The sequence below is a fragment of the Pristiophorus japonicus genome, chromosome 16 (genome assembly GCF_044704955.1).
Source record: "Pristiophorus japonicus isolate sPriJap1 chromosome 16, sPriJap1.hap1, whole genome shotgun sequence".
Taxonomy (NCBI): domain Eukaryota; kingdom Metazoa; phylum Chordata; class Chondrichthyes; family Pristiophoridae; genus Pristiophorus; species Pristiophorus japonicus.
In genome coordinates, this window is record NC_091992.1 from 120,738,669 (window position 1) to 120,755,003 (window position 16,335).

Consider the following 16,335-nt stretch of genomic DNA (forward strand, 5'->3'; position numbering starts at 1 on the left):
TTGCACTGCTAACGAAAGACTGAAAAAAAAAAAGTTCTTAAACTTTTGTGGCATTTTCTCACATTATGAGATGCTGGAATTACCTTTCAGTTCCCCAGTACTGTCGTTCCTCTTAAAATACATGGCAGGAAGCAGGATGAAGAAAAATGATAACTAGAAAGGTTTTACAGTTAGCAAATGGCTAGAAAAGGTAGATCAGGTTGAAAAGTACACGTTAAATTAAAGAAATAGAGATAGAGAATGTGAAAAAGTGGGAATGGGGGTAGGGAAGTTAGGGCAAGCACAATTTTTTTAATACAATATTTAACATTGTTAAGTTTTTGCAGTTTCAAATCAATATTTCAGTAAGAGTGTGTACTCCTGACATTATAAGCGTTCTGCTTATTTCACATTATGGTGTCAGCTGAAAACTCAATGTCAGTCTGCTAGGAAAACAGGAAGTTCTTAACTTAAAAATCAATGTGAAGCTCATATTCTTTCGTTACTTGGAAGAGATGAGATTTCTTATCTATTTTCATGGGACAATTTAATTCAGAGTCACATTATTTCACTTTGAATCGGGCTGGTTCAAAGTAGCATTTGGTTGCAGCAGAGTTAGCCTTAAGTAGGCTTGACTGCAGCTTCACACTACAAACACACTGGTATTGGCAGTTACCCGATCATAACACTGTGTACTGTGCACGTTTACTCAAGCTGCAGTGAAAAGCCAATACACCACACACAGGACCATGAAATACCCAGTGAAGCTTCATCAAGAGGTTGTAGCTGTGACAGTTCAATGTGTCAACTGAAACTGAATTTACAGAAAGCAGTTAAATTAAATCACACACATTACAAATAAATATGTAACCTTTTTACTTAAATGTCATAATTGAAAGACTACGTAGTGCAGTACTGACAATAAAAATAAAATACACAGTACCAATTAAACAGTGGCACACAGACACAATCAAAATCGTCCATTGTCTTGGTCACTGGGACAACAGCACAGCTAAGGGTTGTTTTTGTCAAGATGGCACACTTGTTCCACTGATCAGTATTTGGTATTTGCAGAAAAAAAGTCTGCCACTTGTCCAGAATATCAATTTATTTAATTGTTGTCAGGCTCTGTTTGTAGCAGTGTACATTATAAAAGAGCAGTACAAATAGATTTTATTCATCACCACTGTTTGAGTAACACATCGTAATGGTGAATAACAGCTAACACTAATTTGACAGAGTACCGCCTTGCTATTGTTTGATTAGGAAAAACAGGTCAATATACTAAATGCAAACAAACAGAATCTTCAATGAGGTACATAAACACATTTGTAAAAGCTAAGGATTTAGACACTATCTTTTTATAGTACTAAAGTTATATTTTAAACTAAGTCTATACATCATAGTAATACTAAAAAGAAACAAAGTAATTACACTGACCTGATTCTTAACTTCATTTCCCCGGATTGATGATTTAGGCTTTCGTGAACTTGTCATACTAAGTGGCAACAGACCAAATCTGGAAACACAGATTCATAATACGGTTTAGTTAACCACGAGTGACAAATTAGAACAAGTGAGCAAATTAGCTGCAGAATGTATTAAAATCCAGTAAGTTCGCTGAATTGCTGACCTGCTAATGTGTTGCGTCAAAGCAGAAATTGAAATTTGCTTCTGTGCGCCAGCTGCACACACTTCTTCATTTTTATCAGGGCCAGTTTGCCAGCTGGCAGGTAGGGAATAAAACTTTTCACCAAAAACACACATTGGAAACTAAGTCGTTGCCAAAACCTCAGGTGGTCTACATGCACTTGAACATGAGCAACATTACTCAGCCAAACATGAACTGACCACAATATGGACCTTTTACCTTTCTGAGTTGTGTTAATTTTGCTGCCTTTTATTGCAAGAAACACATTATTAAGCAAGTGCTACCCTGACGAAAGGTCAACGACCTGAAATGTTAACTTTGTTTCTCTTTCCACAGATGCTGCCTGACCGCTGACAAGTATTTCCAGCACTTTCTGTTTTTATTTCAGATTTCCAGCTTCCGCAGTATTTTGATTTCGCTACCCTACTTTGGGAGAATTCGATTTTAGAACTTCAGTCTGTACGATAAACAAGCTATAGCAATGGTGCTGAAGTGGAATCAGTGGGTTGGCTGATGTATTTCAACCTTAATGGGTTTCAAGAAGAAACCAGATTCTAGTCAACAAATGAGATTTAGGGTTATTAGAAATGGACCAAGGAAACACAGTGGATAGGTAGGCTAGATGAGAGGGTTACTATGTTACGAATAGTTAAAAATATGAGGGGCGGAGGGGTGGGTGTCTGATCAAGCAAACTTAAATTCAGTACAACAACAACTTGCATTTATGTGATGCATTTACTTAACAAGACATCCCAAGGAATTTCACTGGAGCATTACCCAACACATTTTTGATGAGCAACTCTTTAGAATAGAGGTCTTCCAGTTTCCACAATTGTTAAATCCTTATTGTCTATAGCAAAATTATATTGGCATCTAGAGCTATGCAAGTATCATCTGTTTTGGATCTAATATTATCAAGTTTGGACTGTATTGCAATTCTTATCAGACCACATAAACATGTGCACAAGTTTACTGCAGTAGAACCCTTTCAAGCTTGCTACAGAAATGCAATGAGGATTCATTTACCGGATCTGACTAGAAGCCAGTGGCAAGATGTTATGAGGTTCTTGCGAGTTAAACGTTGCACTTCTGCTGATGTATTGTTTCTCTGTGCCTGTTAATAACCCGAACAGTACCTAAGGGACAGAAATATGTATTTTACAAAGTGCGATTTTCTTCATCAATACAGGTACAACATTCTTCTGTCAGACTCTAGATTTGTTCATCAGAACCATACCTTGCTTTGGCAGGTTTTACATTTCAAAGATTGATGTGGTTACAACAGCCTGAGCTTTCAGTGGTGGGAAAACAAGTCTTTAATCCCACTTTCAGCCAATGAAAAGCACATTTTTGGCAATTAGGAAATTAAAGAAGAACACTCTAAATTGAAGGGACTGAAGGATAGGGAACCAATTTAGGGCAGCAAGAATAGGGGCGATGCAAGAGCAGGACTTGGTATAGCTGTGTTTTAGATGTCTTATTTTTTTATATATGGTTAGCAGTACAGTAATGAGGCTAATTCGGATATCTGGAGTTGCTTTGTTATAGTATCATTAAGGATTTGCTTCAGTGCCACAGTACATCAAAACTGGTTAGCACAAGGTCATAGCCGTCAATGTGCTCATTTGACATGAGTACCTACCGGTACACAAAGGCTTACAAACAGAATGCTCTATGCGTCTTCCTCAGAGAATATACTCCTTTAAATAATGGTAGGTTATCAATAATAATGATGTTTGCAATATTTAACGGGCAATGCTAAATATACTGCACAGCCTGTAAAGAGGTAAATGAGTAATTATACATCATTTTTTCCACTTATAATGGAAGGTATATACATTTTCTAGTAAAAAATATATTTTATTTCTACTTTATCTGTACTGCATCTCGGAAGGGAAGCATGAAAGCATGCAAGCTTCGATATCTGTACAGACATTGCTGTCAATCTGCGGCCAGCCAAGTGCAAACTATGGTAATATTCCACCAACTTCCCATTCCACCCATCAGCTAAACAATTCCATTTCACTTAGTATTGGCCCAATAACCCAGCCAAGGGTGCAACTTGAGAAAGCAGAGACAAGTTTGTTTTGAACATGGTTGCTGTACTTACTGAGGTCCTTTGAGAAAGTTTGTTCAGATTGTTGTTAAGGTGTGGAGTAAAAACATCCAAATCAAACGGATCAATATGGCTTTCCAACATATCAGCCACATTCTGAACCCTGATTCAATAAACACAGAAGAACATCAACCTTGATAGATACTCTAAACATTTGTCTCTGCAATACCAGTATATTAAAATAAAAATTTAAGTCAAATAACTTCACTAATTAAAAGACGTTCAGTACCTCGGGTCCAGCTGGATCCTGCTGCTTTTCACCTCTTCATTTCTGGCTGTTAACACTGAACCAAGGTACCGAAGATCAAAAAGCAATTGCAGAGCTCTATTCTGGGTTAAAGGGAACGCAGAATCAACCTGAAACAGAACAAATTCGTGCCACATTTAGCAATTATGCTCCAAAGAAGTTAGTTCAGTAACCTCTCATTTGAAGTTGTTTGAGTCAGAAAGAAATCGTTTTTTTGAATGAAGGACTTCTGATCCTGAAGTACTATGGATCTTTCTTACAGCTCCATAATCACCCTGTTATTGAAAGTAGCAGAGTTCCAGTGATTCCCGATAAGGAGAGGAATTTATAACCAACGGCCATTAGGAACGATTATATCTTTCTAACAATGTAATAATGCCATAGGTAATTCAGCTGGTTGTCTGCCTGCCCCCTTAAATAAGGAATAATTTGAGGCAATGCAGATGCAAAGCATTAAATAAAATAAACTTTAACAATAAAACAAACAAATAAAGCCATAAGTTCTCTCCAGGAACATAACTTGCCAATGTTGCTGGTGGCTCATGCAAAACATTGTGGACTTTAGCATCTCCCAAATACTGAGTTTAGGTGGATATTGGAGAGTGTGGGGAAGGTGTTGCCAATGTAAGCAGGATCTGTCAGTGGATTATCAGTGCAATCAGGAACTAGCAATTTCTAAATGGCATTCATATGATTGCAAATAAAATAGAGGGATTATTCGGGGTTGTACAGAAAGTTTTTCAAGTCTTTTGTATTTACGCAAGTCATTTTCTTGAATGCAGAAACAAGTGGATAATCAAAGCAACTATTTGAGACAAATGCCATGGGGGAAAGAGTACCAAATTACTGCTGCCACCTAAAATACTGAAAGAAAAATGAGTTAAATGATTTGCTTCTTTAATCTGCTTTCACATTTCAATGTGAGAATTTCATTTGATACCTTTCATACTTGGGTGAAAAATGTTAAAAAATGTTCTCAGGTTTGAAGAAGTGTAGATTATTTTTGCAAATTAACTGTTTGGACTGCACATCAAAATGAGTAATCTCCATCTTCTATGCGATCGCAGCTCTGGTTACTTACTTTAACAACAACAGGTCTGGAGCGGTGTATGTGTTCAGCTGCGCGGCGGTCGAGAGGTCGCGCGCAGGCCACTTCGCAGCTTTTAAATGGAAAAACCGCGTATGCGTGTACATCTGAATTGGCTGCGCATGCGCATTTAAATCAGCCGTGCACCCAAAAAAAATTAGCGGGAACATTGGTCTGCAGGATCAAAGGTCAAAGCTTTGTTGCTATATCTAATAACCACCACCAGATGTCTCTAGCACACTTTTGTACATTATCCATGCAATAGAGACCTGCAGTGGATCAGACACCATGATAGGGGATAAAACAGGCCAGTAGGAACTTTTAAGATATTCATAGATTTTCTGCCAGAGAATACATATAAATTGAGGATTAGAAGGCTGGTCTTAGTACTGGCATTTTAAGGCACTAAAAATATTATATTTTAAACATAATGGTTGAGAATTTCCTTGGAGTTGCTCCCGCTCCACCGATGTAACTTTGCTGGAAGTGTGACAGAAACCCCATTTACAAACATACACAGGGTTTCTGCCGTACTTCCAATGAAGTTATGGTGGAAAAACGGGAGCAGCTCAAGGAAAGTGCTGCTCATGAAACTCAAGTTATGCTGGTAGTAAAATGGCTAAAAATCTTCAGCCTTCATCACAATCTCTTGAGTTTAATGACAGAGCAAAGACGTTGATCTTCTGTGTGGATGCACCAACTGCATAGTAAATTAGTAACACGTACAAGACTTAATATATACCATGTACATAAACATTTGAAATTTAAATCAGACGGGCAATAAATAATGGATTGCACAGATTGCTTAATTTCTATATCTTATTCGAATAAATTAATTTTTGCTTTATGAAAGCAACATCAGTGACAGTGTTTTTTATTTAAAGGATTACAGATGCCATCATCAACTAACCAAATATAAAACACATTACAAGTTGAGGTAGAGGGGGGGATGTTGCAACCACCAGGCTTGTTATTGTGAACATGGTCTATCTTGGATGACTGTGGCTGCATGTGTAATTTCCTGGGTAAGACAAGTGACAGATGCAAAGGAAATTCTAGTATTGCACTGAAATTATAGACACCGTGTAGCATTTTTACAGCCGTTATCCAATCAATAAATGTCGATTTGCTTATCCCCGAATACCAAACTGAAGGACACAATTCTTCATACGTGTCTACACCAAACTGGTCAACAGATCTGAATTTTAAAAAACAACGGATGGGCTAGAAAGGAGTTAAAGACAGCGACACATATCGGAGTTCAATGAGACTCACAATTGTTAACCTTTTGAAGTGCATGCCATGACTTAGGAGTTTGTTTGAATACTTAGTGTAGTTATTTTGCAGTTACAGTTTTATCCGAGGAACACCAATAATGGTCTGATGAATTTTTTTTTACATACACACCTTATCCAGTTTCGTGGAGCACAATTTTTCATAACCAGTGAGCACCTCATCCAAACAAGTCTTCAGCAACTCCTGAAGTGTGACCTTAGGAACAGCATGACCTCCAACCCGGTTTACCTCTTGGCACAAGTGAAAAAGCAGCGACTGGACGTACCATGATGGCTTCGGAAAAATCAAACCCACAAAACAAATTAAGTGCGTGAATAATAATTGAACGTTCTTGAAAAATATATTTACTGAAAATAAACAACAGCCCAAGTGATTTAGTACTTAAAAAAGTTAAATGCAAACTGCTAAAGCAAATGTAAAGAAAGGTCACTGACAAGTCTGGAAATGCAAAGTAAAATATAAAGGAAGGAAAATAGATTTTAAATATATTGGCCCAGAGTTTGCAGTGGGTATGACAGCACACTTGAGTACACCGTCATACCGCCTTTGAAATATATCGCAAGTTCAGGATTTCCACATGTGCTTGAGTTAAATCCCAAACATGCAATCTGTCAAAGTACGCCTCGACAGATCATCCGCATCGCCTTGAAAATTACAATTGCTGGCGCAGAGTTGGGCTATTTGCCCACCAACTACGCTCAAAAATTTTACGGTTACTGAAAGCAGACGCAGGAGCCTGTTTCACATCTTAAAGAAGTTTTGGTGTACGTGGAGCAAACTTATTTTGTCAGTCGATTTAAGGTTCAAATTGCCATGCCTTTCAAATTAAACTATATATAGTGTGACATGGTACAGTAGTGACACCCAATCTTCAAAACCAGGAAACATGTTAAACTTGATAAAGGTTTCATTTTTTCTATCTCAACGTTCAATATAATTTGGTGCTATTTATGTGTATGAGAGAGACGTACTTGAGCAAATAGTTAAATAGCCTGGGTAAAAACATGTCCTAAAGTTTAAAAATACTCAGCGCAGTGCGTGCCCTCAGAATGTTTGACTTTGCACAGAAATCAATTCTAGGTTTCAAGGATAATGTTTAGTTTTGTTGCAACAATGTGTAGTGAGGCAATGTTATCTTTCAGGTACTTTAGTTCTACATCATTAAACAGAGAGCACATATTCAAATCGTACAAACAGTAGATAAAGATTTGTTTTTGTTATTTTTGCAAGTTTCATGTGAACACACTATTTAGCATACTCTATTTTACTTTGTTAAATACTGAAAATTAACTTGATTAATCATGAAAAAACATACTTTAAAAGCACAAAAGGCCAGAGAGATAATCAGATAGAAAGTATTCATTTTAATTACAGGTTGAACCTCCCTTATCCAGAACTCCCTTATCCAGAACCACCCCTCGTCCAGAACCATTCCCGGCCAGCGGGTGGCGCATGCGCAGAACTCCGACATGAACAAACTGAAGTCCTTCCTCGCTGCCGACTCCCGCAATCGCTGACCTGACCCCACAATCTACTGCCCCCACCCCCATCCTCCATGATCTCCTGTCGCACTCTCAGTCCCAATATCCCCCTGCTCAGTACCTGTACCACTCAATTTAACGTGACCACCCCTCATCCAGAAAAATCCCTTACCCGGATAAGGGAGATTCAACCTGTACCTGAGAAGTTGAATAAGTTAAATAAAATGAACATCTATCAGATTTCAGTGACCAATTCTGTCCTTTCAACTCGAAAATTAATTTAATGCATCTGCAACAAGGAAAATAGATTTATCTACTGGGAGTTTTTTTATGAAATAAAAAGTGCTGATATGAAATAAGTCCAAGTACCAGTTTAATTTACTGTTTTTAGAAGCTTTTAAAAATATAATTTCAATGGAAGAGACTGAAAGAAACTTCTTTGGCTGTGACTTAGTTTTGACAGATTTTGTGGGCGTGTCTTCCTTTACACATAGGCTGTACGCTGAGTTCCTGAGCTCACTGATGTCATATGCTACGTACAATTCTGCAGCGCCGAAGAGGAAGTCTCCATTCTGGGCCTCGCACAGAGTAAGTTTGTAATGTTTTCGCAGGTCAGCAGCGTACTCCGCAGCTAAGCCGCCGACTGTAATTTTTGGGCCGTTTAGTTTGCAATATTACTGGGCATCCAAAAAAGCAATTATATGGATGAAAACATGCCATTGGTACCTCTTTAAAAAAAAATCAAACTCTTACAAAATATGACTCTCTATAACAGCCTTTACATCTCAGCTTTTTAAAAATTAATTTAAATGCTTCCATCATTAAAGGAGTTAGCTCAGAGAAGGACAAGGCAAGCTGAGTGAACTGCAATGAAGACTGTAGTTAATCCGAGGTGTTTCAACAATCTTGTCATTCCAACTATGAATATTAATTCAGCTCTTTTAGTGTAGGGCCCAGCAACACCTTGGTCAATCTCCTTAAAAAAAAGTCCGCAGTGCTTATTAAATATTCCGAAAAATGCACACAAAATCAGTCAAATATATTACAATTCTTTGATACAATTCTTTTTTAAAAAGCAAGTACTGATAAGTGGACTGAACGGCACTGTTCTTGCACCTCTGGCAGCTGGAGGTGAATCCACCCTAGATTGCTGGGTTGTTTATATCAATGTCCTGGATTCATACACTCAAAGCAGTCAAATCTGCAGATGATACAAACTAGATGGAGCAGTGGAATTGAAGGAGGCAACTCAAAAATTACAAAACGAATTGAACAAAAGGTGCAAGTGGGCAAAATAATGGGAAATAATTCAATGCAGACAAGTGTAAAATACACATAGGAAAAACAAATAGATGATATGCATAGTCCATGAATGGTGTTGAAATAACTACAGATGAAGCTGAAGACACCTAGGAGCCAGCCTTAGTAGATTCGACATTAAATATGTCCTATCAATTTGGAGCAGCAATCAACAAAGTTGAACTACATTGCCAGAATAGTAGAATATAAGTCAGAGGAGCTAATGATAAACCATACAGAGCTCTAGTCAGACCGCACCTTGAATACTGCATCCAGTTCTGGTTCCCAAGAAACAAGAGCACAATCAAAGGGCTGGAGGTGGCGCAGAGAAGAGCCAGAAGGACGATGACCAGTATCTGGGGTCTGATTATGAGACAAGCCGTGTGCTTTTCAGCTTGGGAAAGAAGCATCCAAGAGGTGATCTTAGAGGTAGAGACCTCCTCTGACTTATATTCTACTATTCTGGCTATAGAGAAAGTAAATGCAGAATATTACTTCAAATTAAATTGTGGGAGTTCAATTTGGGGACACGGGTTCAAACCGGCAAATAGTTTTTTTGGTACTGGTATCAGGAAATTCTTTCTCAGACAAAGAATAATCAACATGTTGAATAAACGTCCAGATAGAGTAGTGGAGACAGAAATCTTGGAATAATTTAACAACTGGATGCTACACCATGGAAGTCCATTCAGATCACTCCAGAAAAATGAATTAAGATGGGCCAAGTGGCTTTCTTCATTTGTAAATATCCTGCGATTATGTACTTCCTGCCACCTATAAGCTTCTTTCAAGAAATTTGTGCAGTCTAAATCCTGTTCTTAGTGGCATAGCTCCACTGTATACAATTTGGCATAAATAAGCAAACCTTTGCAAAGAGGCCAGTGTGGGAAAAGGAAAAAACATTGGTGAAGTGAGGTTGCTCTCCTGAGGTTGAGGTTAGGCTGCAACATGGAGTTTTACTCTGCACCTGCCACACTTGATGGGAAAGTGCATAATAAAGACCCCAGGTGCTGAAAGTTAAAAGTTATTCCATTCCCTGACACCGGTACCTTGATGAGCACCAAAATTCACCAAAAGTAAAGTATTTAAGGTATGGATTCTTGCCAATCAGGATGCCTGACATTATTCTTAAAACCAATTCCTAAACTTATTTCAGCCTTTCTGTTTCTCAGATAAATGTCTTATTTAAACAAAGATAAGTATGGAAACAAAGCATTTGTTGAGAAAGAAAGTTTGCAGGCCCATACATAAGAATTAGGAACAGGAGTAGGCCGTCGAGCCCCTCGAGCCTGCTCCGCCATTCAACAAGATCATGGCTGATCTGGCCGTGGACTCAGCTCCACTTACCCGCCCGCTCCCCATAACCCTTAATTCCCTTATTGGTTAAAAATCTATCTATCTGTGATTTGAATACATTAAATGAGCTAGCCTCAACTGCTTCCTTGGGCAGAGAATTCCACAGATTCACAACCCTCTGAGAGAAGAAATTCCTTCTCAACTCGGTTTTAAATTGGCTCCCCCATATTTTGAGGCTGTGCCCCCTAGTTCTAGTCTCCCCGACCAGTGGAAACAACCTCTCTGCCTCTATCTTGTCTATCCCTTTCATTATTTTAAATGTTTCGATAAGATCACCCCTCATCCTTCTGAACTCCAACGAGTAAAGACCCAGTCTACACAATCTATCATCATAAGGTAACCCCCTCATCTCCGGAATCAGCCTAGTGAATCATCTCTGTACCCCCTCCAAAGCTAGTATATCCTTCCTTAAGTAAGGTGACCAAAACTGCACGCAGTACTCCAGGTGCGGCCTCACCAATACCCTATACAGTTGCAGCAGGACCTCCCTGCTTTTGTACTCCATCCCTCTCGCAATGAAGGCCAACATTCCATTCGCCTTCCTGATTACCTGCTGCACCTGCAAACTAACTTTTTGGGATTCATGCACAAGGACCCCCAGGTCCCTCTGCACCGCAGCATGTTGTAATTTCTCCCCATTCAAATAATATTCCCTTTTACTGTTTCCCTCCCCCCCCCCCCCCCCACCAAGGTGGATGACCTGACATTTTCCGACATTGTATTCCATCTGCCAAACCTTAGCCCATTCGCTTAACCTATCTAAATCCCTTTGCAGCCTGTGTCCTCCACACAACCCGCTTTCCCACTAATCTTTGTGCCATCTGCATATTTTGTTACACTACACTCTGTCCCCTCTTCCAGGTCATCTATGTATATTGTAAACAGTTGTGGTCCCAGCACCGATCCCTGTGGCACACCACTAACCACCGATTTCCAACCCGAAAAGGACCCATTTATCCCGACTCTCTGCTTTCTGTTAGCTAGCCAATTCTCTATCCATGCTAATACATTTCCTCTGACTCCACGTACCTTTATCTTCTGCAGTAACCTTTTGTGTGGCACCTTATCGAATGCCTTTTGGAAATCAAAATACACCACATCCATCGGTACACCTCTATCCACCATGCTCATTTTATCCTCAAAGAATTTCAGTAAATTAGTTAAACATGATTTCCCCTTCATGAATCCATGTTGCGTCTGCTTGATTGCACTATTCCTATCTAGATGTCCCGCTATTTCTTCCTTAATGATAGCTTCAAGCATTTTCCCCACGACAGATGTTAAACTAACTGGCCTATAGTTACCTGCCTTTTGTCTGCCCACTTTTTTAAACAGAGACGTTACATTAGCTGCTTTCCAATCCGCTGGTACCTCCCCAGAGTCCAGAGAATTTTGGTAGATTATAACGAATGCATCTGCTATAACTTCCGCCATCTCTTTTAATACCCTGGGATGCATTTCATCAGGAACAGGGGACTTGTCTACCTTGAGTCCCATTAACCTGTCCAGCACTACCCGCATAATGATGATGATTATTTCAAGGTCCTCCCTTCCCACATTCCCGTGACCAGCAATTTTTGGCATGGTTTTTGTATCTTCCACTGTGAAGACCGAAGCAAAATAATTGTTTAAGGTGTCAGCCATTTCCACATTTCCCATTATTAAATCCCCCTTCTCATCTTCTAAGGGACCAACATTTACTTTAGTCACGCTTTTCCGTTTTATATATCGGTAAAAGCTTTTACTATCTGTTTTTATGTTTTGCACAAGTTTACTTTCGTAATCTATCTTTCCTTTCTTTATTGTTTTCTTAGTCATTCTTTGCTGTTGTTTAAAATTTTCCCAATCTTCTAGTTTCCCACTAACCTTGGCCACCTTACATGCATTGGTTTTTAATTTGATACTCTCCTTTATTTCCTTGGTTATCCATGGCTGGTTATCCCTTCTCTTACCGCCCTTCTTTTTTATTGGAATATATTTTTGTTGAGCACTATGAAAGAGCTCCTTAAAAGTCCTTCACTGTTCCTCAATTGTGCCACCGTTTAGACTGCGTTTCCAGTCTACTTTAGCTAACTCTGCCCTCATCCCACTGTAGTCCCCTTTGTTTAATCATAGTACGCTCATTTGAGACACTACTTCCTCACCCTCAATCTGTATTACAAATTCAACCATACAGTGATCACTCATTCAGAGAGGATCTTTTACTCGGAGATCATTTATTATTCCTGTCTCATTACACAGGACCAGATCTATGATAGCTTGCTCCCTTGTAGGTTCTGTAACATACTGTTCTAAGAAACAATCCCGTATGCATTCTATGAATTCCTCCTCAAGGCTACCCGGTGCGATTTGGTTTGACCAATCGATATGTAGGTTAAAATTCTCCATGATTACTGCCGTTGCTTTTATCAAATGCCTCCATTATTCCCTTGATTATTGCCCGCCCCACCGTGAAGTTATTATTTGGGGGCCCATAAACTACGCCCACCAGTGACTTTTTCCCCTTACTATCTCTAATCTCCACCCACAATGATTCAACATTTTGTTCATTAGAGCCAATATCGTCTCTCACAACTGCCCTGATATCATCCTTTATTAACAGAGCTACCCCACCTCCTTTCCCTTCTTGTCTATCTTTCCAAATTGTCGGATACCCCTGTATGTTTAATTACCAGTCTTGGCCACCCTGCTACCACATTTCTGGAATGGCCTCCAAATCATACCCATTTGTAATGATTTGTGCCGTCAACTCATTTACTTTATTTCGAATGCTGCGTGCGTTTAGGTAGAGTGTTTTAATACTAGTTTTTAAACCATGATTTTTCGTTTTGACCCCTCCTGCAGCCCCTTTATATTCATACATATTGTCTCTTCCTATCACCTTGTGGTTTACACTTACCCCAGTGCTACTCTGCTCTGTTGCCTCCTGCCTTTTGCATTCTTTCTTGGGGTCCTGTTCATCTGAGCTCTCACCCACTCTAACTAGCTCAGAGCCCTCTCCTGGGTTCCGAATACTCCTTGCACTGATCACCGAGCTTTCATGCTTGCCTTTTTATTACACTTTGACCCTTTAGAATTTTGCTGTACAGTGGCCCTTTTTGTTTTTTGCCTTGGGTTTCTCTGCCCTCCACTTTTACTCATCTCCTTTCTGTCTTTTGCTTTTGTCTCCATTTTGTTTCCCTCTGTCTCCCTGCATTGGTTCCCATCCCCCTGCCATATTAGTTTAACTCCTCCCCAACAGCACTAGCAAACACTCCCCCCTAGGACATTGGTTCCGGTCCTGCCCAGGTGCAGACCGTCCGGTTTGTACTGGTCCCACCTCCTCCAGAACTGGATCCAATGCCCCAGGAATTTGAATCCCTCCCTGCTGCACCACTGCTCAAGCCACGTATTCATCTGAGCTATCCTGCGATTCCTACTCTGACTAGCACGTGGTACTGGTAGCAATCCCGAGATTACTACTTTTGAGGTGCTATGTTTTAATTTAGCTCCTAGCTCCTTAAATTCGTCTCGTAGGACCTATCCCTTTTTTTATCTATATCGTTGGTACCAATGTGCACCACGACAACTGGCTGTTCACCCTCCCTTTTCAGAATGTCCTGCACCCGCTCCGAGACATCCTTGACCCTTGCACCAGGGAGGCAAAATACCATCCTGGAGTGTCGGTTGCGGCCGCAGAAATGCCTATCTATTCCCCTTACAATTGAATCCACTATCACTATCGCTCTCCCACTCTTTTTCCTGCCCTCCTGTGCAGCAGAGCCAGCCACGGTGCCATGAACTTGGTTGCTGCTGCCCTCCCCTGATGAGTCATCCCCCTCAACAGTACTCAAAGCGGTGTATCTGTTTTGCAGGGGGATGACCGCAGGGGACCCCTGCACTACCTTCCTTGCACTGCTCTTCCTGCTGGTCTTCCATTCCCTAACTGGCTGTGGACCCTTCACCTGCGGTAAGACCAACTCGCTACACGTGCTACTCACGTCATTCTCAGCATCGTGGATGCTCCAGAGTAAATCCACCCTCAGCTCCAATTCCGCAACGTGGACCGTCAGAAGCTGGAGGCGGATACACTTCCCGCACACGTAGTCATCAGGGACACCAGAGGCGTCCCTGATTTCCCACATTGTACAGAAGGAGCATAACACTTGTCCGAGCTCGCCTGCCATGACTTAACCCAGAGTGCAGAACATCACCAAGGTGCAAAAGAGACGAGAAGATAAATCAGCAAGTAGTGATTAGACATTGACAAAGTTGGGGATCAAAAATCCATTGCAGAAGCATGGAAAAACTGAGGGAGATAAATAATTCAGCAGTTCTGATATCCTGGAAAAGAATGAAGCAAAGTAGGAGATTATGCAATATAATTTGATTTCAACACAATGAAAATACAGGGAAGAGGAAGAGGATGTATTTGGAACGGAGGGAAGAAAAGATTTGGGAGCACGAACCATAGCAATCTTTAAAAAAAATAAAGATAAGACAGGCTATAATATAATGGAGATCTTGTATCCTGCCGAGGTGTCCAAGAGATGTTTTGGAAAAGTCTTCCCATATATGGGAGCATTATTAAGTACTTGGATAGACTTGAGCATTATAGAGTTAAGATTTGTTGAGGGAACAAAAGATTGTATGTTCAACATGCCTATCTCCCCTTTTCCTACTCTATGACTTTACTCAATAAAAATCACGTCAGTAATGATCATGACTCACAGGAGGCAGAAAAAAGCCTGGATGGAATCGATGTCCATCAGTCAGGCATACTGCTCATGCAAGTTAAAAATGCATGCGATGAATGCTTAAAGAATTCACATGTTTGGACTGTCTTATTCACATCAGGGCCCCATTTTTCCAGGCATCAAATCAGTACAAACATACAAAGGAGCCTTCTAAAAATGGAGTTCCTATTCAATCAGTAATTATCAGATTCAATGTTTCAGTAATAGTGTTGTAATTATCCGTACAATTTTACATTTCAATTCTGTATTGTATGTAGTCAGTACTTATGTCTTCGACACATCCACAGTACTGATAGATTAGATTACAGGCATCTGTGGTTTCACATTACTATGAGCACTACTTTTATTGCCTCAGAAATAGCCCAGCAAATTCCAGCAGCAGTAAAGTAACAGTTGTACTTTACTATAAATAACAGGTCTTTTCAAAACGATGGAATGAAATTTATTCTTTCAACATTGTTGCTTTTATCAACAACAACTTGTATTCAACACTAGATAAATACTTCTGCACACATGAACCATTGAACAGTCCATACCGCATACTGCTTTCAGCAACAATCCTGAATCCTGGGCCAACAATGATGCAAAATAAAGAGCGTCACTATGAGTTATCATTTCTGAGTTTTATCAAGTTAAATGACTCATAATTCAATAGCATTAGAAGCTTATGCTAAAGGTTACCCTTCTTGTGAAAATTTTGGATCTACCTTTTCATACGTAGAGTAAGAAGTTTGATATAATTGTAATTCTTCAAGGAACCCTAGCAAAACCGATGGGGGTCAAAGGGAAAGCCCTCCAGTGGTTGGAGTCATAGCCAACACAAAGGATGATGGCTGTGGTTGTTGGAGGCCAATGATCGCAGTCCCAGACACTGCTCCAACTCCTCAGCCCAATCATTTTCTGCTACTTCAGCTATGACCTTCCCCCAGTCACAAGGTCAAGATTAACGCGGTTTGCTGATGATTCCAGAGTGTTCAGTTCCATTCACAACTCTCTCGATAAGGAAGCAATCCATGCCAGCTTATAGCAGGGCCTAGATAACATCCAAGTTTGTAATGTTCATAATTGTACACCGCATAATGTACAA

The 16,335-nt window shown here is 40.0% G+C and overlaps 1 protein-coding gene across 2 annotated transcripts in view; it reads right to left on the reverse strand.

Annotated features, from left to right (window-relative positions):
- Positions 1-16,335, reverse strand: part of cog1 (component of oligomeric golgi complex 1) — a 42,053-nt gene that overhangs the window by 6,479 nt on the left and 19,239 nt on the right. The window contains exons 9-14 of one of the 2 annotated variants that reach the window (XM_070857763.1): positions 6,488-6,649; positions 3,976-4,103; positions 3,741-3,849; positions 2,657-2,766; positions 1,420-1,498; positions 738-793 (exon numbers count right to left, since the gene is read on the reverse strand). In XM_070857763.1, the coding sequence (XP_070713864.1) occupies positions 776-793; positions 1,420-1,498; positions 2,657-2,766; positions 3,741-3,849; positions 3,976-4,103; positions 6,488-6,649 (606 nt within the window). In that variant the 3' untranslated portion in view covers positions 738-775. The remainder of the gene's footprint in view (positions 1-737; positions 794-1,419; positions 1,499-2,656; positions 2,767-3,740; positions 3,850-3,975; positions 4,104-6,487; positions 6,650-16,335) is intronic. The other variant, XM_070857762.1, reaches the window with a different exon arrangement.